Raw genomic sequence first — 16297 nt, 5'->3', positions numbered from 1 at the left:
CATCTTTCATACAGTTTCTTCTTGTTTTTCTCTCTTCTTCTCTATTCTTCTTAACAACTTTTCTTGCCTTTCCTTCTTCCGTTGTTCTTTAAGCTTTCGAATATCTGTCGTATCTTTGAGTGATGGTTTTGGGCTTAATTTCAGTAACATTCGTGTTTCTAAATTTCCCTCCATTGTAGGCTTGACTGAATATTCGCCAACAATTTCCAAAAGTGTTTCGAATACATTCTTTCTAATAACTGATTCTTTGTTAGAGATCTTTGCCTTACTGGTATTCTTTTCTATGTCCTCAAAAAATTCCAGCCAATTTGTAGACTCACAATTTTTCTTGTCGTCAAGATATATGTTAACTTTAAAACCTTTCTTTAGTAAATTAGTGATCTCATGCGCCTTTTGTTTACATAAATCATCATCTGTTATATGCCATGATATCTTTATCTGCTTCAGAGTATTAGCCTCCTTCTTTTCTCCTTCCTGCGAGGTCAGATATTTCTTACTCATTAAACCCAGTGTGCTCATTTCAATGGCCTTCTGCTTGGCTAGTTCGTCCGAAAATGCCTTTAAAGCTACTTTACTCTCAACTAATTTTACAACAGGAATGCTTTGATTTTGTTCTTTCTCAATATTCACAATTGAGATACCTTTTTCTTTTAAATCGATTCCTTTAAGAAAACCTCTCAGATTTCCAACCTCCAATTGTTTCGTTTCTTTATTTAAAAACTTAACCGTTCCTCTATGATTAATCTTTAGTAATCTTTGAACGATTGCATTTGCAGCCTCTTGGGCTCTCTCAGATCCCGTTGTCCATCGAATAACTAACCTCCTGGCCTTGTTTTTATAATTAGTCTTCTGCTTTTGTGAATCATGGTGTTTATTACCTTTAGAATATAAATTCGTAGGAGATCCTTTCCTTTTAGTCCGAGAGTCAGTCGACTTACTCTTGTTATTGTCTGATTGCAAACTTGCAGTTGTGTTCAGAAGAATTTGATTCTTAGCCTCCCAATCCTCAGAGGTCTCCTTAACCTTAGGCTTATTTGTACTAAAGTAAATTCCCCTTATTGTACATCTGTTAATCGACTTGTAAATAACGGGAACTTTGTACAACCTCAACATCCTTTTAGGGGTTTATTATCCTTTTGGTATTTTTGGTACTCTTTGTAAGCTTAGGATACATATATTTTATCGCCGTTTCCCTTAAGCGCCAAAAAAATAGGATAGAGAAAATAAATATAATAACTTTGTTGGTATATATACAATTGTAATCTAATTAAATGTTCTAAAGATGTTCTAAATTTAGTTGATTAAATATCAACACCCATGACCATGGCCAATAAAGCCATTCTGACAAACAAACCATATTTCATTTCTCTAAAGTATGCTGCACGATGGTCGTAATCAACTTCTTCCTTAATTTCATTGACACGAGGAAGTGGATGCATAACAGCCATATTTTCCTTGGCATGGGCCAAAACCTTATTGTCAATAATGTATGCATTTTTGAACTTCTCATAATCTTCTTGTGTCTTGAATCTTTCTTGTTGAACTCTCGTACAATATAGCACATCGGATTTGGAGATGATCTCTGGAGTCAATTCAGTGCTTTCCACACCCAATAAGCCTGCATCTTTTAATTCTTTCCTTAGGCCTTCTGGTATTCTTAATTCAGTTGGGGAGACAAGGTTAATTCTCACTTGGTAATGTAATAGCAAACGACACAACGAATGAACTGTTCTTCCATGCTTCAAATCACCTAAGAATGTAACGGTAATACCATTAACAGTACCAATTTCTTCACGAATAGTAAACAAATCTAGGAATGCCTGAGTAGGATGTTCACGTGAACCATTACCACCGTTAATGATTGGTACAGGGGAGTATTTAGCTGCAATATGAACAGACATTTCATCTGGGTGACGCATAACAATTGCATCACTGTAGCAAGCCAAAGTTCTAACAGTATCTTGTAGAGTTTCTCCCTTTTTTACAGAAGAAACAGATGGGTTAATATTCACCACTCTACCCCCTAGGCGCTCCATTGCAGCAATAAATGAAGAACAAGTACGAGTAGATGGCTCATAGAAAATTGTGGTCATAACATGACCCTTCATTAGATCTAAAACACCTTCTCTGGCAACAGCAGCTCTAAGTTCTTCAGCAACACCGAATAACACATGTAAATCAGAACGACTAAATTGTTTCACTGATAAGATATTTCTTCCTAAAAATGGATTATTTCCACGAATCAAATTTTCCAAAGCACCTGGTACAACTAATTCTTTTGGTGGTCTTGATGACATTAGTTTTTGCTCAATTGGTTGATCCATATACTTTTCAGCTTCATCAACATTAGCAAACGATGGCCTCTCTCCAAATACAGAAAATTTTCTCTTATTTGCAGTAGATGTTCCTAATGGAGCTTCAATATTGGCAGAAACGGGGCCACTACCTTGAGCCTTTACAACCGAAATACCAGTTGGTTGGATAGCTATCAAATCACCACTTAGTACAACAGTTTCATCATTCACAAGAACACGTTCAATACCACCATTTAAGCCACCCTTAGTGTATGGAGACCATCTCTTTCTATTATTGAATGAGTAATCTAAATCGATTTCAACAACAGCCTTTTGTTCTGGAAGGTTAAATATCTTGATAGGGTTGTCATGCAAACGGAGAACAATATCGTCAATAGTCAATCTGCCATCCTCTACAGCAGATAATAGGAGTGGTAAGGCATCTTTGATACCAGATCCAATATCAACCTTGTTTCCTGTAACGTGAGCCAGCATAGTTGGTAAAACACCTATAGAAAATGCATCAATGGAATCCAAATTATCCCAGAAGAATTGTTGATCCTCCTCGGTTGGTAGGAATACACCTTCTGGATAGTCTTCTTGAGTAACAAACAGAGAATGGATACAAACATCACAGGTAACACTTGGATCTTTTTCTTTCACAGTCATAATCAAAGCTAAATCTTCTTTATTAGAAACTCCAGTAATATGGATTGATCTATTTTGTAGGGATGCTAGTAAAAGAACGGATGCCAAATCGGCTGTCTTTGCTTCGGCAATAACTTGCTTCTCGATTGGCCAGGTCTTTAAAAGCTCAGCGACTGTAGAAACCTTATTCTTCAATTCATGGAATGGAAGAAATAATGCACTCACTTGGTCAGATGTACTACCAATCATTTCAGCATTATTGGAAGTACCGGCGACAGTCAATGAGAAATCAGTATATGATGAGTCTTTAGCTGTGGATAAAGCTGCCTTCAAAGAATGAGAATCAGTGATAGTTGGGCCACTTGCAGATCTTGGCATAATTTGAGAAAAGGTGAAACCAGATTCTAAACACAGACGAGTGGTCTCTTTCAATTCAGCTGGCCCTTTAATCACATTTGAAGCATTTGGAACATAACCTGTAACGTTGATCAAACCTGGGATAGTCACAGTCCTGTGGGATGTTTGAGCATCACGCTCCGAAACATCGAGAGCAATGTGTCTTGAAAGAGCCTCAATTAATAACTTGGCACACTTGACGTTCGTAACTAGAGGAACAGAATAATCAACAGCCATTCTACGTGTTCTGTACCCATTTGAGACATAGGAAGCAGGACGACGGTATCTATTAGCGGAAGGTAAATTAATGTATAAGTCAATTTCGTTGTTAGCTAGATGCTGTGTCAAAGAATATTCCTTCTTCTCTTCATCATCTTCATTCAAAACTTCCAAGTATTGGACAGGAATTCCGTTTTCAGAGATGAAATCAGCTGTACCAGCAGTTGCAAATAACTTAAATCCCATATTGTATAACTTCTGGACACATGGTAACAACTCTTTTTTTTCTTTATATGAACCAATGGATAGTAAAATGTTTTTCTTTGGGAGTTTAAACCCAGTTGCTTTAAGCGCCTTTAGATATGCTTCATATTTAGAATGACCAAATGATGCAACTTCACCTGTCGAAGCCATTTCAACACCTAAAACAGGATCAGCGCCTGCTAAACGTGGAAAAGAGAACTGCGGAACCTTAACGGCGACATAATCATCAGGTAATTTTTCAACTGGATATGGTTCAAAAGGAAGACCCATGACAGCCTTTGTGGCTAGTTCAATTAAATTGACGCCAACAACCTTAGAAATAAATGGGAAAGAACGAGAGGCACGGACATTACATTCAATAACCTTAATCTCATTATCTTTAGCAATAAATTGAATATTGTATGGACCAGTAATTTTCAAAGCTTTACCAATCTTGGCGGTGGCAACAACAATTCTATCAACGGTCTCTTTGGCCAAATCTTGAGGAGGAACAATTAAAGTAGCATCACCTGAATGGACACCAGCATTTTCAACATGTTCAGAGACCACATGCATTACTAACTCACCATTTCTTGCGACAGCGTCCATTTCAATTTCCTTTGCATTTTCAATGTATTTGGTTATAACGACAGGATAATCACGAGACACTTCAACAGCTTGATTTAGGTAAGAAGCTAGGTCATTCTTAGAATAGACAGTATTCATAGCAGCACCAGATAGAACGTAAGATGGACGGACCAACACAGGGTATCCAACCTTTTCAGCAAATGATTCAGCTTCGTCCATAGAAGTCAATTCTTTCCAAGCAGGTTGATCAACACCAATTTGGTCTAACATACGTGAAAACTTGTAACGATTCTCGGCAGAGTCAATCATTTCGGGAGAAGTACCTAAAATTTTAACATTCTCACGATGTAGGGACATGGCAATATTGTTGGAGGTTTGACCACCCATGGAAACAACAACACCTGAAGAGTTTTCAATCTCATAAATATCTAGAATTCTTTCTAAATTAATTGTTTCAAAGTATAACCTGTCAGCTTCATCGTAATCAGTTGACACAGTTTCTGGGTTGTAATTGATCATAATAGTTTTAATCTTGTTGGCACGCAATGTTCTAACTGCGGTGACAGCACACCAATCAAATTCAACAGAAGAACCAATACGGTAAACACCTGAACCCAAGACCATGACACCATGTTCATCAAATGATAAATCGTGAGAGGAAGCATTATAAGTCATGTACAAATAGTTTGTATGAGCTGGAAACTCAGCAGCGACAGTATCAATCTGTTTTACAAATGGGGTTATACCATGATCCTTTCTCAGACGACGAATAGCGACCTCATTTGAATTTAAAAACTTGGCAATTTGTCTATCATCAAAACCTAGTTGTTTAGCTTCCCTTAACGTTGCAGATGGGAAACCTTCAATGGCACCGACCGCGGTAACCTTCTTACCGAATTGAATCAAATCATACAATTTAGACAGGAACCATTTATCGATTTTTGTAAGTTCCCAAACCTTCTCAATTGAATAGTTCAGCTTACTAAAGGCGTTGGCAATAGCAAAGACACGTAAATCGGTTGGATTAGCTAGTTCATAATCAATATCAATTTCTAGATCTGTTTCATTAAACCCTAGATTTGCATATTCGGTAGATCTAATGGCCTTTTGGATAGCCTCTTCAAATGTTCTACCAATACTCATAACCTCACCAACAGACTTCATAGAAGAGGATAATTCTGTTGAAACTCTTGTAAACTTCTTCAAATCCCATCTTGGCATTTTAACGACACAATAATCCAAGGAAGGTTCGAAACAAGCACAAGTCGATTTCGTAACAGAGTTGATAACCTCATTTAATGGAATATTCAACCCCAATTTGGCTGCTGTATAAGCTAAAGGATAACCAGTAGCCTTTGATGCGAGGGCAGAAGAACGGGACAAACGAGCATTGACTTCAATAATGCAATATTCTTTAGAAAATGGATTTAAAGCATATTGTATATTACATTCACCGACGACACCCAAATGTCTAATGACGTTGACTGCAGTATTTCTTAGCATGTTATATTCTTCATCAGATAATGTTTGAGATGGTGCAACAACAATAGAATCACCGGTATGAATACCTAATGGATCAAAATTTTCCATATTACAGACTGTAACACAGTTATCAAATGCATCACGAACAACTTCATATTCAATTTCTTTCCAACCCTTCATCGATCTTTCTACTAACACTTGTGGAGAGGATGCGAATGCGACATTACATAGATCAATCAATTCTTGTTCATTGTTGGCGAAACCAGAACCTAGACCACCAAGGGCATATGCAGCACGAACAATGACAGGGAAACCAATGTCCTTCACAGCAGTCAAAGCTTCTTCGACAGAATTAGCTGCATGAGACTTGGCACATTTTTCATTAATTTCATCAATGGCGTTTGCGAATAATTCACGATCTTCGGTTGTGATAATTGTATCAATTTGAGTACCTAGGACTTTAACACCTAAACTTTCAAATTCATCCTTCATTTCAATACCAACTGACAAGGCTGTCTGACCACCGAAAGTAACATAAATGGCATCTGGACGTTCATGAAGGATAACTTTTCTAACAAATTCTGCTGTAACAGGTAGGAAATAAACTTTGTCAGCTAAACCTTTAGATGTTTGAATAGTAGCAATATTTGGATTAATCAGTATCGTATAAATACCTTCTTCCTTCAATGCCTTGATAGCCTGAGACCCTGAATAATCGAATTCACCAGCTTGACCAATGGATAACCCACCTGAACCTAAAACCAAGACCTTCTTTGCTTCAACTCTTGGGTGTGCCCTCAAATTATCTTCAACCTTTCCACCTGGGAATTCTACAGATTTTAATACACCAGTGGACTTGAATTCCTTGACAGAGTTAATGAAGACATCAAATAAGAATTCAGTATCTCTTGGACCTGGAGTAGATTCAGGATGAAATTGCACCGAAAAGTATGGCAATTCTGAATGGTAAATACCTTCATTTGATCCATCATTGGCGTTGTAAAATAATGGTTCCCAGCCAGATGTTAACGTGTCAACGTCAACAGCAAAACCATGATTTTGAGATGTAATGTAACAACGACCACTAATTGTAGAAGTACATGGAATGTTATGACCACGATTACCAAATTTTAGTTTCAATGTGGAAGCACCAGTTGATCTAGCTAACAATTGATGACCCAAACAAATACCAAATATTGGAGTTTTTTTTGAATCAACAACAGAAGCAAGTCTTTGAGTAAGTTCTTTGAGGACAGATGGATCACCTGGACCATTTGAAATAAAGAGACCATCATATTCTTCTTTTGTGAAATCGTAATCCCATGGGACGACCTTCAATTCAACACCACGTTTAATGAAGCAACGGATTTGGTTATATTTCATACCAACATCAATAGCTAAAATTCGTAAAGTTTTACCATCTGGACCCTTTTGTATAGTTATGTTTTCATTATCAGTTGGAGGTAGGTATAATTTTGGTTCCTTAGTAGAAACTGTGGCAACCAAATTTTCAACGTTTGGATCAACCCATTCTGGAATATCGAAACTTGATGGCCAGTTATTAGAAGAGGAAGATGTCTTTTGTAATGCTAATCTCCCAAGCATAGAACCCGAATCTCTCAAATGTTTAGTTAATGCTCTGGTATCCACACCATATACAGCTGGAATACCTTCATCTTGTAACCATTTACCTAAGGAAGACTTGGCTAACCAATGAGAGTATTTTTCAGTATAATGGGCAATGACTAGCCCTGCGATATGGATTCTATTGCTTTCGAAATATCTTGGTAATTCCTTCACAAATTCATCTTCTAGATTGAAATCAGGAACACCGTAGTTACCGACCAATGGGAAGGTGATAACTAAGATCTGACCTTCATAAGAAGGATCAGTAATGGATTCTGGATAACCAACCATACCAGTTTGGAAAACCAATTCCCCAGCACAACTCTTCTCAGCACCGAATGAGTAACCTTGTAAAGTGATACCATCTTTTAGTTCTAAAGTAATTAAACGGTCACCGGTGGACTCCATGGAAGGAGTAATTGGAGAGATAGGAATAACAGATGACATCGAGCTTGAAATAAGGGTACTTTTAGATTTTTTTGTAGTTTTGAAGCTAAAGGTAGAATGGTCAAGAGTTAGTAATGGTGTTGGAGTTCAATGACTGAGATCTTCAAGCAGGTCTGTTGGCAACTGTTTCTGAAGAGTGTTCTTTAAATATTCCTCATGAGCTGAGTACTCGAGGAGTTCAGCGGAGTCAAATATAAGTTTTTCAATCAGTGTAATCGTGCAGAGGAAAACTGAAAAGTTAACTCCTTCAGAAAATAGTCTTTCACTGCGAAGAGAAAAAAGTGTTATAACATACCTTTGATTTGAATTTCAATTAAGTAAAATGAGAAAGCAATCCTTGGAGTTTTTGTTCTTAACCTAGTAGAATGCTTGTTAATATATTTCGGCTAGTTGCAGAAATAAGTTGGCGATGAGGTGATGGCTTGTTGGGTCCTTATCCCTTTAAACAAGAAAAGAAGAAATATAAATAATAATATAATAAGAGCTACAAAGAAAATAATAGGGTATTAGTACAAAAGTAATTAGAAAGAAAATTGGTATGATAAAAACATACCTCTTTTTATTTTGAAGGGAAAAGAAAACGAATTTTGGATCTAAGAAATTTCCAATGATATTTATATATTTTGAATTCCAACTTTTGAAGAAATCGCCGATGGAGAATTTCACTCAGTTTTTCGTTTTTCAGCAAGATAATTAGGAAATTAGGACAAATAAAAATATTTTTTCAAACTTTGTCCTTGGACATTAGTACACCACAGCAATTTTAAAAGCACAAACATGGACAAACACGACATTTCATCAGCATTTGTCATGGCCTTGCAGTGTTGTCCGAGTTTTGTTAGAGTCATCTGAGAACTCTTGTGAAAGCAGTCAACTATAGACTCAAGCAAACTTAGTTATCATACTTAGGGCATTCTATTGGTTTTCTATTAAATTAGATTGAATTTGAATAATAACAGAATTATAAAGTCTATAATTAATATAAAGTATGCAGTTATAGTGCTTGTAAATAATGAATAAGAATATTTGAGGTCACGAATATTGATTGGAATAAGATTGACTTGGATGATAAATTAAGATATATCGTGCATTAAGTATGCATCTCGAGAGGGACCGGAGTGAACGGTATTCGATCGTCTTATACCCTTCCGGATGCCATGTCTTAACCATCTAGTATTTTTCTTGATGTAACCTGTCATAGCGTCACTATCTTTTGTAGAAGCTCTTCTTCTCTTCAGCTTTAGATCCTCAATATGATCTATATGTTCCAACCTTTCACTTGGAAGAATGATGGCACGATCTAAGGAATATGGAAGACCTCTATTTCTACCTCTAATTAACATCGCAATAATGACTAATTTGGATAATGTAGTAAATCTTCCTGAAAATGATTCATTGGTATTTGGATAACCAAATGATAGACCAACTGTCCCGTATGCACTTACTAGTTCAAATAGAATAGCAAATACGTTAAAATTAGGAGAATTAATATCTTTGATTTTATTATTTTCGCAAATGCAAATAACAAATAAACCAAGGAATAAATACCACAAATCAAATGATAGTTGTCTCCTCAAATGTGCTCCAATAAACGATGTTGCAGATGGTTTTTTATCAGAATTTTTCTTCTTTGGTGTCGAGGAGCTTGAATTAGATGTATTATCTTTTGAGTTCTCGCTACTATGGGTGTCGTCCTCATATTCTTCATCTTCCTCGTCTTCATCATCATTTTCATCCTCTTCGCCGTCCACATCTTCTGGATTGACAACATCTCCATAGATCCCTAGAGATTGCTCTTCATACACATTTGTCCTTCTGATAGAAATTGCTAGCGGTAATACTGAGACGTACATCATTAACATATACGAAACCTGAATAGAGGCATGCATATCGCTTATATTCATCACAGAAAACCCGGCTGTCCTTGTGCACACACCTTGAAATAAACCCATCAAAACTCTGTGGCCTCGACTAATACCTTTCAAATAAGAGGAGCTGAAGTCTAAGATAACAAACAAAATAAGATCAGTGATGTTAAGAGCTAGAAGCACAATCAATAACCACCAAGTGGCTGCACTTGGAAATAATAATGTGAAACAACGACGAGGATGATCTAACAAAAATCCCAAACTTTCCTTTCTTTGCGATAAATCGGGGGCTAATTTAAACATTACCCAAATGATAAATCTTAGGAGTACGGGAAACCCTGTATTACCGATGATAATAAACCACATCATCACAATCTGAGGATAAATAGAAGTATCAAAGGAACTCATTGAATCTGGGGTAACGGTAAGACCCAAATCTGCAAAAGAACTCATTGCAGTAAAGAAGCCCCACCAAGCAGGTGAGATACCATCGCTACGAACAATTGCAATGTATTGCTTTTTAACACAAATCCATGGGACTAACATGACAAATGCCATGATGTTGAATCCGATATAGTAAACTAGTAAAATAGTGCACAGTAACTTAATAGCTCGATATTCAACACCTCCCAATTCATCTTTTTGACTTTGTGTTAAATTGTAAAAATTCGAATTACGTCCAATTGTTGGTTGCCATGATAAATAGTTTGTACTCATTGTTCTTGAAAATGGTGCGTGCAAAGGCGTTAAATTCACATCTGGATCAAAATGAAGACCGTAATAGTTGGCTTCTTCGTCCAAACCATTATCACGTTCGCTGTTTTCTCCATCGTACATTCCAGTTGTATTATACCTACTTTCGAGCTCAGAATCATCATAATCTTGTGAATTCAAACTATTATCGCCATTAGAAGAGGAAAGGTTTCTTTGATCCTCACTATCAGTTGTTGCGGTCAAACCGGTCTTAGTGTGGTAGATATGTGGGAATCTTGCATTTTTCTTGTGCTTCGACTTCCAATTCTGATAAACCATTTTTTGAAAATCAGGCTTTTGTGATAGCTCATCTAACTCCTTTGAAAGAGCCATGTCATAAGTTTTTGACTTCTTTAAACCATTTGTAATAACACTGATATCTGTATTGTGATAAGATGAGGACCGGTGTCTAGGAGGTGGAGGGCGATATGTCTGAATCGGTTGGTTTATCTCGTCTTCATCTGTTTCATTATCGGCAAAATATTCTTCAAAATCACCGTCATCAGATTCTTCTGGATGTTCCACTGGACTCTTGCCAGTCAATTCCTCGTTATTAGGCTTAGCAACAGAATTTGTTGATAATCTTCTCTTGAGGTGTTTTCTGAATCTTCTCCCTTTTGGAATATGTTTTAGAATATTTCTGCTTGATCTTTTTGTATAACCAAAATATGACGGCCTAGGTTTAGGAGCTAGCTTTCGTTTCCTTCTATCAATTCTTGGCGGTTTGGAAATATCAAATTGAATAGTTGGTTCTGTAGTATAATGCACGTGGTTTTCATCTGTGTTATTCAATTCAGATGTTGAATTAAACCCTTTATTCATTGAAAGATTTCGTAGAGGTGATTTAGATCTACTTTGCGGACTCACAGAATTGAAGCTTTCTTCTGTACTAAATGGACTGGTTAGCCCTTCTTCCGTCGTTTCATCAGCTATATCATGACTACTTTCGCTGCCTGTAGCTACCTCACTCAAACTTCCGCCATAGGATACGTTACTTGTCAATCCAGCATCATCAGCATCATCAGCATCATTATCATCATGATCGGTATTATCGTTACTGATAGTTTCTCTACTTTGTTTGACAGAGCTTGAATTTTCACCAGTGATACGCTCAGAATGGGTATTCTTATTATCATTACCTTTTTTATCGTCACTACCTGAAGGAGCTTTAATAACAAGAGCGGGTCCTTCATTTTCAGCATGTTCTTCATGTTGATTTCTCAACATCATGATAGATCTATACATATCCGTTGGTGATATATCCTGGGAGTGCCTTCTCTGAACAAATTTCTCCTGTTCTCGTATAAAATGGTCACTATTATTATCATTGTTTTGCTCTTGATCTTGAAATTTTATTGCATGACGACTATTATTACCGGTCATGTTATCTTCTCGGGACAGTTTATTTTTGAATCTAGAACTATCATCTCGAATATTTGTCGGCCTCCTTGACAATACATCATTTTCATCTCTATTGACCATTTTCCCGCTAAACAACTTTTCCTGGAAATCATCTCTCTGAGAGCCGTTTCCAAAATTTGGTTGCCTTGAATACCTACTATTTTGAGACATATTTGTTCTATTCTTCGTAATCGTCCTCGCAGTCAATTCTCTTTCCAATATGGTTCTTGTTCTTCTCATTTCAAAATTCTTCTTTGATGAATCTCTAATCCCATCAAAATATCTTTCAAACCAATACAGCCTCACAAACGCCAAACATCCATGTATAACAATCGGTGTTGCCATTATACAGGTCAAATAAATGACCAATTGTTGATACAATGTCAATTCATTCACGTTGACTGTATTCAGTCCACCTTGTGTTGTCGCACCGGTTGCCAGGAATAAAATGTCGATATATCTGGAATTCTTGACTGGATACATCAGTATGGACGATATAATGGTTAACAATATGATGTAAAAATAATGCACTGCAATAAAATTGGGGAAAATGTATTTTTTAATGGGAGAGCATTTGGACCCTATCTCAGATATCAGGTCACGGAGTTTATGACCAAAGGTTTTTCGGTATTCTCTGTTGAATGGACCCAAAGTGGACACCTGCGTCAGCGTCCTCTTGAACATGTCGACGAGGGTGTGTGATTATATTTGTATTAAGAAACGATGTGGATGTGTGTTTGTTTTTCTTTTCTGCCTTCTTTTAAAGTGTAATCGATGCTAAAATTGGTGGTTAGGAGATTGTATTCTACCACTCTTTGTGAGCTGAATTAGCTTCAACTGATTTATGCAATAGGGAATTAGGGGAATGAAAGTTCGTGAGTGGAGAATTGGGACTAATGATTAGATGTAGGGGTACAAGCTTATCATAAGATGTAAATTTCTCATCAAGCAATGAGATCTCTCGAGGAAATGTTGATATTTCAGTTTGACCAAAAGAAATTTCCAAACATCCCACGCAAAACGCCAAGAGCGAAATCTTCCGGTCCGCTTATGTAAGACAATTGGGGGCGGGGTAATGGCAGTTCCTACTATTCTCGAAGAGAACAATACGCTCTGATGATATATGTTTAACATTATATATTTATATATGTGTATATGTGTTGCTTCGTCCATTACGTTGGGTGTAATGTTTGTTTGGAACAATAATCGAGGAACAAGTTTAATGATACATTTTATTGGAATATTCACGAGTGTGTATTGTATTGGCGATGCGGAGATTAAATAGAGTTTTGGATAACAAATATATTCTTACAGTTTGATGTTGTTCATAACCCACCCATGTGTAGAGCGGGGACCTTCTTTGGTAAGTTATCATTACCCTTCTCCGCTAATATTCTCTTCTTTAATTCCTTTCTTGTTGTCAGATATTCACTCATTCCTACATCAACGTCTCTATATTTAACTAACCAAGGATGTTCTAACAATGCTGTATAATTCAATCTTCTTTCAGGGACCTTTTGTAAACATAAGGAAACAAAATCTTGAGCTTCTTTACTAAATTTACCTGCTGGTAATTTTGGTGGAGGTCCATCGACAATGGCACTTAATTGTGAGAAAATATTATCAAAAGTTTCAGGTGGGTATGGATATCTGCCCAATGCCATTTCCAAAATGGATAATCCTAGGGACCAAATATCAGATTGAACCGTATATGTAGCAATATCTGGATTTAATGACTTAATACGTTCTGGAGCCATATATGATTGACATCCAATATTGGTCTTTGCCATGGACGCCACCAAATTTCCTGAAACTCCAAAATCACATAATTTTATAGTACCTTGCTTGGCAGAACATAATATATTTGTAGGTTTCACATCTCTATGGATAATGTGATGAACATCCTTTAATACTTTCAAACCTCTAATTACTGCTGTGGCAATAACTGCTAATTGTGGTTCATCAATACCGCCAATTTCAGGGTCCTGATCATATATTTTATCCAATGAACCACCATCCATGTATTCCATACACATGTATACTGCACCCTCGATGAAAAATGCACCATAAAAGTCCACGATATAAGGTGATTTACATTTATGTAACACTTCCAATTCCATTAAAATTTGTCTAAATTTGGCTTCATCCAATTCCAATTTGACTTCTTTCATTGCCATGATGACATTTGTTGGTTTATGTAACACTTTGGATACGTTCCCATAATTCCCATGACCCAATTCTTCAATGAATTCCAATTCCGCCAATGTGATTCTTGAACTTGAACCATTACTGAAATCGATCCCCTTGGAGGATAATGATAATTTTCCTGCAAAGTTTAGTGAACCGGATTTAATATCTACATATTTGGCGAAATTGGCAAAGAGACCACCTGAACCACCACTGCCGGACCCGAGGGAGGAATTATTACAATTATTTTGTTGTGGAGGAGTAGTTCCCTTCGTGTCATGTTGTTCGTTATTACTTGAAGAGGTGGCTGTACTTTGTACACCGTTGATTAAAGAACCTGGATTGGAATGTTTACCACCTTTATGCGTCTTATTTGAAGGTGATGCTGAGAATTCTTCTGATGTTTGTGATAGGGATGATGAAGATGAAGATAACGATAATGATGGTTTATTTAACATTTTCAACGACATACCCCCCGGTGGTAGTTTCAACCCACGTCGAGCACTTAAGCTTTGTTTCACGGGACGGTTCGGTAGAGTGGATGATGTTATTGGTGGAGGTGCAGAACCACTTACAGCATGTACGTTTACGGGGAGCCTGGGGGCTCTTCTGCTTGGGTTAAATTGTGCCATGTTTGTTGGAGGTGGGAGTGGATATTCAATGTTATGCTGTTGTCTTTGTTGTCTTATCCTTATGTTTCTTTCATCAATCTGTTTAATTTCTCTCTGTTGCTGCTGCTGCTGTTGCTCAACGTTTTTCTCAATAGTCGAGGTTGTCTCGATGGTCATCGATATCCTGTGAGACGACTTGACTTCCGCCGTAGCAGCCTTCGGCGATGTATTCAGCATATTCATGGGAGGCAACGGAGGCAGTGGTTTATTGACTATATGCTGTATATTCTTTGTTCCTTGTTGCTGCTGCTGCTGCTGCTGCTGTTGTTGATCGGCAGTCTGTGCAGATTCATTATGATCACTCTTATTACTTCCAATACTAGCGGATCTCTTCAAAGCTCTCTGCTCTTGAAACGCCTTGACTCTTGCATGCAAGTTTGCATTAATATTGTCGTAGTTTGAGGATGTGGAGGATGTCCTCTTTACGTTTGGAGTTCCATTGGAATGGATAGAGCCTGTCGGGGTTGTTACTGTTGCTGCTGCTGCTGCTGTTTCGTTAATTACTGGGGAAGAAGTTCTTCTCACAGCAGGCGTTGTTGTTGTAGTTTGCTCTGTTTGCTCGTCCATCATTTGACCGTCCCTTGTGTCGGATACGTCTGCTATTGATAGCTTGGAGAAGGAGTCGGTGCTCATCATTGTTGTTCTGGACTGGAATGGAGTCGAGTCGAGTCGAGTTGAGTTTGCGTAGTGGAAGACGATGGTTTGGGGGTGAGGTAGTTGTAGCGGCTAGACAAGAGGAGACGGGGGGCGATGAGCTGATGGTGCTACTGTTTAATGAATGGGTGAATGAAGGGATCAATGGGTTCATCCAGGTTCCTGGTTCCAAGTTGGTTTTAAGAGGAGAATGATGAATGGGCGCGAAATATCTCGAAATTGAAATTAAATTTGTTCGTGTGTGTGGATGATGTCCAAACTGGGAACTGTTATATACGTCTGCCATGTGTGGTGAGTAGAGGATATAGAGTAGATAGAGTAGAGTGGAGGCATGTAGTGTCTGTGTACTTACGTCGCAGATCTCTCTGCGTTCTATTATTAACCTTGCGATGTGTATACGTAAGTACGTACACACGCACTTGATAGCAGTGTCCTGGAACCAGCACTGTGCCATTCCAAGAAGGGAAGTGATCCAACTGCGACGATTGCTGGGCAGGGAACAGTGCATCTAAGAACGTACGTGTAGATGGATGATGAAGAGATAGATGGATAGATGGCCAAGCAGCCCTCTGCTGCTATTTTTGGCAGCACGCGAGTAATGGACCCCAAACAACAACAACAGCTGCCATAACAGCTTCACAGGGTCTGTGTCTGTTGGCTTAGCACGTTCATGACGTGTGGACGGTGTTAATGAGCTGGGGTCCTTCCCCAGCAGCAGTTTGCTTATTCGTTTGTACAGAGGCCTATATTTAGAAGCGATATGCTACACTGTGCTATACTATATTATACTACGCAATACTATACTACACTATATTGCGTC

At 37.7% G+C, this 16297-nt stretch overlaps 4 protein-coding genes across 4 annotated transcripts; all 4 read right to left on the bottom strand.

The window, feature by feature from the left end:
* Window positions 1–6: 6 nt before the first annotated feature.
* AIM23 (Aim23p) lies at window positions 7–1113 on the bottom strand (the record flags this gene model as incomplete). The annotated part of the gene is made up of 1 exon (XM_003673869.1): window positions 7–1113. One exon carries the CDS (start codon window positions 1111–1113, stop codon window positions 7–9), a length of 1107 nt encoding a protein of 368 aa, XP_003673917.1.
* Window positions 1114–1301: 188 nt separating this feature from the next.
* On the bottom strand, window positions 1302–7943 carry URA2 (bifunctional carbamoylphosphate synthetase/aspartate transcarbamylase; the record flags this gene model as incomplete). The annotated part of the gene is made up of 1 exon (XM_003673868.1): window positions 1302–7943. The coding sequence occupies one exon, from the start codon at window positions 7941–7943 to the stop codon at window positions 1302–1304; it is 6642 nt and encodes a 2213-aa protein (XP_003673916.1).
* Window positions 7944–9016: 1073 nt separating this feature from the next.
* Window positions 9017–12649, bottom strand: TRK1 (Trk1p; the record flags this gene model as incomplete). Its single annotated transcript, XM_003673867.1, has 1 exon — window positions 9017–12649. One exon carries the CDS (start codon window positions 12647–12649, stop codon window positions 9017–9019), a length of 3633 nt encoding a protein of 1210 aa, XP_003673915.1.
* A 641-nt stretch (window positions 12650–13290) lies between these two features.
* PBS2 (mitogen-activated protein kinase kinase PBS2) lies at window positions 13291–15459 on the bottom strand (the record flags this gene model as incomplete). The annotated part of the gene is made up of 1 exon (XM_003673866.1): window positions 13291–15459. The coding sequence occupies one exon, from the start codon at window positions 15457–15459 to the stop codon at window positions 13291–13293; it is 2169 nt and encodes a 722-aa protein (XP_003673914.1).
* Window positions 15460–16297: the final 838 nt, after the last annotated feature.

The sequence above is a fragment of the Naumovozyma castellii genome, chromosome 1 (genome assembly GCF_000237345.1).
Source record: "Naumovozyma castellii chromosome 1, complete genome".
Classification (NCBI taxonomy): domain Eukaryota; kingdom Fungi; phylum Ascomycota; class Saccharomycetes; order Saccharomycetales; family Saccharomycetaceae; genus Naumovozyma; species Naumovozyma castellii.
Note: the sequence above shows the minus strand (reverse complement) of the source record. Positions and strands in the feature narration are given on the sequence as shown.